The 9,515-nt window shown below is 33.5% G+C and overlaps 2 protein-coding genes across 2 annotated transcripts; both read right to left on the bottom strand.

Annotated features, from left to right (window-relative positions):
• Window positions 1–313: 313 nt before the first annotated feature.
• On the bottom strand, window positions 314–5,420 carry LOC110649055 (uncharacterized). The gene is made up of 3 exons (XM_021803456.2): window positions 5,138–5,420; window positions 4,394–4,562; window positions 314–3,956 (listed from the first exon to the last, which is right to left on the bottom strand). The coding sequence occupies exons 1-3, from the start codon at window positions 5,249–5,251 to the stop codon at window positions 577–579; spliced, it is 3,663 nt and encodes a 1,220-aa protein (XP_021659148.2). The 5' UTR covers window positions 5,252–5,420; the 3' UTR covers window positions 314–576.
• A 3,018-nt stretch (window positions 5,421–8,438) lies between these two features.
• LOC110649057 (organ-specific protein S2) lies at window positions 8,439–9,196 on the bottom strand. The gene is made up of 2 exons (XM_021803459.2): window positions 9,036–9,196; window positions 8,439–8,897 (listed from the first exon to the last, which is right to left on the bottom strand). Exons 1-2 carry the CDS (start codon window positions 9,081–9,083, stop codon window positions 8,553–8,555), a joined length of 393 nt encoding a protein of 130 aa, XP_021659151.2. The 5' UTR covers window positions 9,084–9,196; the 3' UTR covers window positions 8,439–8,552.
• Window positions 9,197–9,515: the final 319 nt, after the last annotated feature.

Here is a 9,515-nt window from a genome sequence, read left to right as displayed (position 1 = left end):
TAAAAGAAAAAAATGTTTTTCTATTTGTCCATTGTATGATTTGCCTTTAAGAAATATAAATGGGAAGTAGCAATTTGCCTTCTGAAACTTTGCTATCAGATGGCGAATCACGCCAAATTAACTTGTTTGGCAAATTAGCCCCCGCTGTATTCCCTTTCCACAAGCCTTGACAACATCTCATCATAAAATTCTCCTCCCTTACCCACTGCAGTCTCCAGCCACCCCATAGTAGTTCAGAAATCATCAGATTTCCTTTGGCAACCACGGTTCAGGCATATAGCATGATATTTACAAGCAATAAAGATCATGAAGCTCATACAATTTCAACCTCGTTTTCCATTTTCTAATTTAAGAAGTTATTACACGTTTTGCATCATTTAGTTAAATAACCAGCATCTTTCATTCTTCACAAATGGTATGAAACAGATTTTAAAAATGGGAAGAGCTTCATTCTTGCTTCTATAGCACAAACTTTTATGCTCGTGATGGAGAAAAAATCTTGATTTTCTTTTAATCATCTTGTTTTCCACAACACTCTGCTTGAAACTGAAAGATTTCAAGCATCATTTTTTCTCTTCAATTTGAAGCCAAGGAATTTAGTTTCTTCTCAGATAATTTTGCCCGCCGAAGAGCTTCCAAAGCCTCAGCTTGCTTCCCTGAACGTTTCAAATTCACTGCCTTTAACTTTTCCGCCTTGATCTGCTCTTCCAACTGAATCCTCTCTTGACCAACATTTTCGCCCTTCTGAGGATTAAGTTTTGCAGAACCTGGTCTCTCTAGGCCTTGTGATGCAATGCTAGCATCCTCAATACCAATTGCCTTCAGGGCAGATAGGAGTTGAGGATCGAGAAGATCTTCAACCACTGCATTGTCCATTGGTTCTGCCATACTGACAGAAGACCTGCTGGAATCTTGAGAAGCCGACTCCTCCAACTGTGCCTCAAGAGACTTGGCCAATTCAAACTCAGCTTCTGCTTCTTCCATGCGGCCTTCTCTTCTCAGTTTCAAAGCTTGACGTTTGTGGCTAAGGGACTCCTGTTGTAACTTGAAACGATCACGCCCAGACAATGGTTTTGGAGCCAAAATGGGTGCACTATGTTCCTTTTGTTGAACAGGAGGATGAACATTGGACAAAGATACTGACACATGTTGAGTACCAGTTTGAGTCTCAGAAGAATCTGCCTCTAAACTCTTCTCCAAAATCTTTGCCTGCCTAAGTTCTTCTCGAGCCTCCAACAATTTTCCTTCTCTCTTTAAAGCAACTGCGTTCCTCTTACGAGCCAAAACTTCTTGCTGAAGGGAATTTTTGTTGTTTTGAGAAGCTAATCTCCGAGTAGACTTGGTTTCATAAGTTTGTGGCTTGTCGTCTGCGTTAACAGTTTCCTCACTCACTTCAGCTGCAACACTTGCTTCACTCCCAAGATTTTTAGGGGGACTTGTCAAGGACCTTGCATGAACATGGTTCTCAACCTGACATGAAACACCAGAACCAGAACTGACTTTATCATCTTTTCTTGTTAGAATTCCAGGGGAACTTGTCAAGGACTCAACCTGAACATGGGCCTCAGGCATAAATGAAACATCAAAACCAAAATTGGCTTCAGCTTCTGGTTTTCCAGCTGGTTTTCGAGAACCTGTCTGGTCATCAACTGTCAGGAAGTCCATTACATTCCCAGATTGGTGACGTGGAGGAATGAAACCAAGGCCTTGATCTGCTCCTGCACTGCATAGAATTCCCATTTCACCCAGGTGATCTTGTTTGATTTCTGCTTTGCTACTTGGTGTTGCAGCTGAAGTGCTGGAAGAGGATGGGATTACAAATGGATCCGCAGTATGGCAAGAACTACCAGAAACATTTTTAGACAGCTTTCCTTGTGCAGTTACTGGTTCAAATTCTTCATCCTTCCAACCCAAATTTTTTAACATGGATACCATTGCGGGGTCATACATATCTTTTTCTGTAACATCATCTGCATCTCCATCCTCAACTACACTTTTAAGAGGCCTAATTATATCATCATTGGGCCTGTTATATTCAACTTGAATTTCTTTCTTGGGTGCTTCCATTTCTGCCATCTGGGTCTCTAACGCTTTTGCTGATCTAAGCACTTCCTCTGCCTCGTCAGTCTTCCCTTCACGTCTCAAAGCAAGAGCCTTTCTTTTCAAACCTAAGAGTTCCCTCTGTACTTCACCTTTACTTGTTCTAGTTGTCCTTGATGAAATATTCAATGAGGCGTCTGAGGTATCAAAGATTTGAATAGAATGATTATCATTTTCCTTGGAAGGTTTCAATAATGTGCTTGCAGACTCATTAGCTTCATCTTTCCAACCCAAGTTCTTTAGAAGAGAAAGGTACGTTGGATCATGCATATCTTGATCTGTTACATCCTCTGCCACTTCCCCAATTGGTTTATTTCCATGAATATCAGGATTTTCAAATGCTGAACCTGGGTCCTTACTACCATTGGTCACTTGCGTAGCCTTAGACTTTGAAGTATTGTCCAACTCTTCAAGCTGCTGTTCAAGAAATCTACCTTTCTTCAATTCTTCCTCCGCCTCGTCCATTTTTCCTTCCCTTCTCAAAGAAAGAGCCTTCTTTTTCAAAGCCAGAAGTTCCTTTTGAATCAATAATCTATTCTTTGGTGCAGGTTTGGAATCCAAATCTCTCTTCACACAGATATTTTGTGAACTTGAACCTTTCTGAATAATTGTGGGATTCTGTGTGTCTAAATTGTCTGCTTCACCCTCCAGCCTTTCCAGGTCCCTTTCAAGTAGCTTTGCTTTCTTTAGATGTGCCATTGCCTCAGTAACATTACCTGCCCGTTTTTTGTTAAGTGCCTCTATTTTCAGTGAATGAATTTCACTCAGTAGGGCTTCCCTGTTAATGGGGACAGACTGGGCCACAGTGTTTCGCTGATTGTCAGAATCATCAGTCCAACCTAATGATTTTAATGTAGCTGCTATTTCTGGGTCCATCAGATCCTCATCTGTCACTTCCAAGTTGTTATCATCACGAAGATCATCAGCTGTGCCCATAAGGTGATCAAAATCAAAACCTTGCTCCTGTTCATATCCTACTAACAATTCGTCCTGTTTATCATCACTCATACCACGGATTAGTGCAGATATCTCATCATCAGAATCTTCAGACACACCCAACAGTTCTTGTTCTTCAAGCTGCTTCTCTAAGACTTTAGCTTTCTTTAATTCTTCCTTGGCTTCTGCAAGCTTTCCTTCACGCTTCAACGCAAGAGCCTTTCTTTTATGTGCAACAACCTCAGTCTTGTCAATGCCACTGGTCCCCACATCTTTACCAGTCCTTTGAGAGTTGTCTCCAAGAAGAGAAGACAGTTCACCCTCCAAACTCATATTCACGGATTTTTTATCTTCATCACGTGGATCTGCATCAGTCCAGCCCAATTCTCTTAGTTCAGCAGTAAGATCATCCTTCTCTTTACCTGCTTGAGCAAAGAGTTTACTTTTTGTTCCAGACTCTTTAGAGCCATCTTTATTCAGAATCTCACCCATGTTGCCAGACTGCAAAACCTTCCTACGGTTTTTTCTTATAGACATTTCCAAAGCATCAGCCTGCCTCTCAAGCTCTTTTCCTCTTTTAAATGCTTTTAAAGCTTCCTCAGGCTTTCCCTCTCCTTTCAGAATTTTATACCTCTTTTTTTCATCTAAAGCTTGTTGACGTAATTTATCTGGACTCGTTGATCCTATCTCATTCTGTGTATGATTAGGCTCATTAGCAGAACGACTTCTATGTATTTCTACGCCACCATCCAGCACAAAATCTTCTCGAGGAGTTGAGCGTGAAGCACTGCTACTTGCCCTTTGAATAGTGAAAGCTGTGTCAGTGTTGAATTTTTGTGCTGATGAAGATTCCTTCCCATCATTGCCTAGTATCTGGTTCAAAATTTCATCCTCAGACTTCGATGTCAATTTTGAACTTCCTGAACCAAAAGCTAGCAACATTTAGACAGAAGTACCATATTGAAGCATCAGCACATGCTTGCATGGACAAGGACAGACATTTCATATGTATATACTTCACATATAAAGCTCCATGTCATGAGGCAATAATCACAAGAGTTCCTATACTATGCTCATCCCCTAATCATATTCAACAAATTCATAAGCCACATTTGTTCTTCTAGAAGAAAGAAAAAGATAGCTGATATCATAAAGATTATTTGGGAAGGGGAGGTTGGGATAGATAAGCAGGAGTAAAAGAAATTCAGAACACACTTAGCAGCCTAACAAATACCCAGATGTTTTAACAAATTAGAAATGACAGTAAGCATCTTGCACTTAGGTAATGAAATGGTAAACAATTCTGCCAAATAATAAGGAAAAAAAAAAAATCTTAGCTAAAAACTAAAAATTATACCTCTGCCAATTCTGCTCTTGTGGCCATAACGCATCTCAAAACGTGCAGCCTCTTCTAGCTTTTTACAAGGTTCACAAATACGCACAGGTGAATCACCTTGCCCACGTAAAACCATCCGTTGCTGAGTGCAACTGTTGCAAAACAAACCACCACATCTTCGGCAATGATGCTGAAAATTCAATAAAATATTTCAGTAACTCACAAATGCCAGCTAAAATAAGTCCTATAAACCAAACTTGTTTACCACTGAAAAATCCAGTACCAAGACCTCCACAGCTAATTACTCTAAAGTGTTATCTATTTCCCCCCTTTCTGTGCATTAAAACTTAATCAAGCAAAAACAAACCAAACTTGAATGAGGCAAATGAAAAATAATTAAATTGCTCATTGGACTAAGCCATTGAATTATATCAACTAAAGAAAAAGCATAGGGCCACTAGAAGTGATTACAATTTCATTTGATTTATAACAAGCAAACTGCAATAATCACTGAACATAACTCAAAATCTCCAAGATTTCCCAATACAGAATTATTGAAATTATTATTCGAAAACACCGAATTTATAACCAGCACACTCCCATGATCCTTCTGTAGTGCAAATCGAAGAAATAAGTGAAAATAAATAAACAAAATATGGCACAAAATGGCGGAAATCATGATCAATAAGATGAACACACAAATTCAACCCAAAACCCAAGATTTAGGGATTAAAAAAAATTGAGAAAGAGAGAAAGAAGAAGAACCTTTCGATTAATGAAGGTGAATTGAGAGGAACAGCCTTGGCAATGTGATGCGTCAACAACCCAATTACTCCCTCTCAGAGATGGCTTTGCTGGCAATCCAATCTTCTCCAACATCTCCTCTCTCGAAATCAAAAACCTAAAAATCGACTAAAAATAAGCAGATCGGGGGATTCTAGTTCGCTGCAAGATGAGGTTTTTCTCCTTTTTTTTTTTTTTTTTTTTTTTTTTAATTTTAAGGCGATATGATGAAATAAATGAAAAGGAAGGAAGCTTTGTCTCTTACGCGCTTCCGACGCTGACGATGACGATGAATTTAAGACTGGTTGAAATAAACTTCCTGAACGACGTCGCTTCAAATGGGCTATAGCATCATGGCTCAGGGTGTTAAGCCCAAATTCAAGGCGCTTGGTTTAAATAATCCAAATTGGTTAATTCGGCCTAGGAATAGGGTTTATATATTAACTATGGCAGGCTGTGCATGGTCACCAAGGATTCCAAAATAAATCAAAGAATAGATTGAATCAATGAAAATTGTATTGAATTAAAATCGAATCAAAAATTAATTTTTTATATATATTTTTTATTATTTTCTAGATTTGTTATATATTTTTAATATAATTAGATATTTACATGCTATTAAGATTACATATATAACTTAATATTATCTTCTATTAACCTTATAATTTTTAATTATAAGTGTACTGTCATACCATATGTATATTTAATTTTTAATTATATTTTTATCTTATAGTTAAATATTACATAATTAATAAATGGCTAAAAAGTTTATTATATAATATACTTATACTACTATATTATATGATATCTTTTAATTATAAATTATATATGTCTTATAGTTAGAAATAGCTACAAAATGTATTATATGATATATTATGTATTAATAACCTGTTATAAAGCTTAAATGTTAATTTAAATATGATTTTTCATGAAAACAATTACTTAAAATTATCTTTCAAAATTGAAACCTAAACTAGAATCGCACCAAATTGAAACAAAATTAAAAAATTAAAAGCCGAACTGACATCAAAATAATAAAAAATTGAACTAAAACTGAATACCCTACTTTTAACCACAATTGCTGAAAATGCTATGTCCATAATTAACGTATTTTATTTATAACCATAAATTTTACAATTTTTTGTACCTACCACTTTGAACCCCAATATTACTAAATTAAGTATCATTGATAAATTTTATAATCATTAATCAATAATATAAAGTATTTGTTAATTTTTTTTATTATAGTTATAAATAAAAGGGATGGCAACGGATTAAATATTTGAGGATACTCAATCTAATCGAATCTTAATAAAACGAATTTAGGTAGTATACAATCATGTCTGAGACGGGTTTGAATTTGAGAAATAATAGCCGTAACAAATTTAGGTTCAAATTTTAATGTTGGATATCCATTACTCAAATTCATTTATATAAATAATTAATTCAATATAAAATATATTTTTTATAATAATATTTATAAATTTTTATATGTAAATAAATAACTTTTAAATATTTTATAGAATTATAGAACTTCTAAAATATATAATATTAGTAAAATAAATTTTATGTAAATTATTAATTAAAGTATATAAATTAACCGGTTTGAGTATTTTTCGAGTAATAATAATCAGATTTGAAATGAATTCGGATAGTTGAAGATAAATTTTAATCAAATTTGAGATGGATTCAGATATTGAAAATATTAATCGAGTACTGAGAATATTAATTGAATTTAAATTCAGATAAAATAATTTTCGCAGGTATTCTATTTGTTATCATCTCTAATAAATATGGATGTTGGGTTTCGATTTTGGTATGATTCTACCTAAGAATCAGAATCACAATCAAAGCTTTGATTTTTTTTTTTTTTAATTTTTGAACCAAATCTAAAACCAAAATTTGTTACCGATTTTGATTCAATTCTAAATAATTTTTGTACAGTTTTATTTCTATTTTGATTTTAATTTCAATTTGAATATTGATTTTTACACATAAAATTATAGCATTCTTGTATTTATTTCAAAATAGTAAATACATCAAAATAATAATAAAAAATAATAATACTTAAATTAAAACAATAATATTAACATAAAAAATATATTATATATAGTTCTTGATAAGAATATTATGTTATTTTTTATATTACTTAATTATACAATCTTTAATTAAAAAATTTATATATAATTAAAAATTAAAATATATTATATAACAAACAAGTATGCCAGAAAAAAATTAGCTAATTAATTACAATAAAATTGTTAAAATTAAGAATCATAAATGTTAAAAAATCTCTTTAGTTTATCTTGTCATGATTGTCTAAGCATGTAGTCTCTTTAAAATTAGCTCTGCTGCTCTGTTTGCCTCCTCTACTCTTTTGATGTTCTGCTTTGTTCTGATGAAAGCTGCTATTACTCTGTTTTTCTAAATAAATGTTTTTGTAAGCTTCTAGCAATTGTTCATTTTATGGAATTTATATCTAAATAAATGTTTATATTATTTAAATCAATAAGTTAAAAAGCAAATAATTTTGAAAGCAATAGAAAAGCATACTACAAAGTGACTTACTTTTGATAAAATTCAATTCACTTTTCAAAAGTTGGAAGTGATGAAATCTATTGGAGCAATATTTGAAAGGAGGGTAATTTTTATAGCTTTTGAACTTTGTTTTATGTTTTATTTTTATCCTTAATTTTAATTTTTATTTTATTAAAAAATTTTTTAATCTGCGATAGTAAATTTTCAAGTTAAAAAATCTCTTTAAACTATAGAATGACGTGTATACATATAGTTTTAATACTTTATGGTGTCATAATGTATTTTTATAATAGGTTCAAATGATGAATAAAATATTTATTATTTTTTGAGCGTAAAAAGAAAGGAGATAAAAAGATAATTTTATTATTAATTTTTTAACTTAAAAACTTATTATAAAAAAGTTAGAAGAATTTTTATGAAATAAAATTAAAATTAGGGAACGAAAGTATTGTATAAAATTAGCTTATTTGAGTTGGGGTGATCTTGTTCGGTCAATCATGTCATTGCTATAATGATCACTCCTAATCTTAGCAATTAGCAGCTCTTTTTGAGCCAATCCTCCAGCCATTCTCTCATGGGTAACTCTTATGTGAAATCTCGAATTTGAATCGTAGTTTATTTTAAAAAAATAAAAATAAAAAAAATTCCAAACGATGCGTTCTAAATTTCCAAGAACAAAGCCAAGGATGACTAATAAACACCCAAAGCAGCTAACCAATAATTAAAGAGAACCAAGAAAAGAAAGGGAAGAAAAAAGACTAGGAAAAATCTGGGATTTAGGAACACTAAAACAAGCACACTTAATCATCAATCTACATATTCTATAGGCATAAGCCCTTCTGATGAAAAATTAACATGCTTACACCTTCTCTTCGTGATCCCTACTTTGTACAGGAACTTCCATCTCAGGATTTTTATGCTGATCAACAAATGATTTCTCTCCTTTAATCTCATCATCTCTGGAGTCCTCTCCATGGATCCTGTTCATTTTCTTATTGTCTCCCTTGCTGCGATATATTACAGCAATAGTCCTGGTATCAAAATCTTTAACAAAATGGTTCTTCTTTTTAGCACCTGATAAAGAAGAAGCAGCAGCTGGATCTTCAACAAACAGGCCTCTGATCGCTTCTGGTATTTTCTGATCTTTCATTATGCTCTTCCAATAATCCTCTGGTAGTTTTCTTGCATAGCTTAGATTGGCAAACTATACCATATGGGATGAAATTACATTAGTGCATAAATCAAAGACTAGGAAAAAAAAAGAAAATTTAAAGAATTTTTTCTTTGTTAATCCATTGAAGAAAAGAAAAATGAATTAGTTAAGCGATTCTTGGAGACTTACAGAGAGAAGAGGGAAGAGAAGAAAGAAAGCAAGTGCGAGCTTCTTCATGTCTTTCTTTTCAACACTTGGATTATTTTGCTACTTGCACTTTGTATTGTATTGTAGGCTAGCTGTCTTCAACCTCTTGACTCAATGCCACTTAATTTATAGGCCAAAAACAAGGGCAGGGCAGTGATTATAATATTTTTTTTTGTCACCCCACGATAGACCAGAAAGAATAAAACAAAATAAAATGGTTTCATTTCACTGTTTTATTTTATTTTATTTTGAGGAGGCGCTGTTTTATAATAATTGGAAGCGAGTTTGTAGTCAACCTAATCAAGGGCTGCCTTGGACAGTTTTGCAGTGATCTCATGGTCGGTGGAATGATCTGAGCAGTTGAATAATAGGGCAATTCTCTATTAATTTTGATGCATGCATGTAGCTTTTTGCCTTCTATTCTTCTCGTTGCCTCTGTTTTCTTTAGGGTGTACACGATTC

This window comes from Hevea brasiliensis, chromosome 15 (assembly GCF_030052815.1).
Source record: "Hevea brasiliensis isolate MT/VB/25A 57/8 chromosome 15, ASM3005281v1, whole genome shotgun sequence".
Classification (NCBI taxonomy): Eukaryota; Viridiplantae; Streptophyta; class Magnoliopsida; order Malpighiales; family Euphorbiaceae; genus Hevea; species Hevea brasiliensis.
This window is presented reverse-complemented; position numbering and strand designations above follow the sequence as displayed.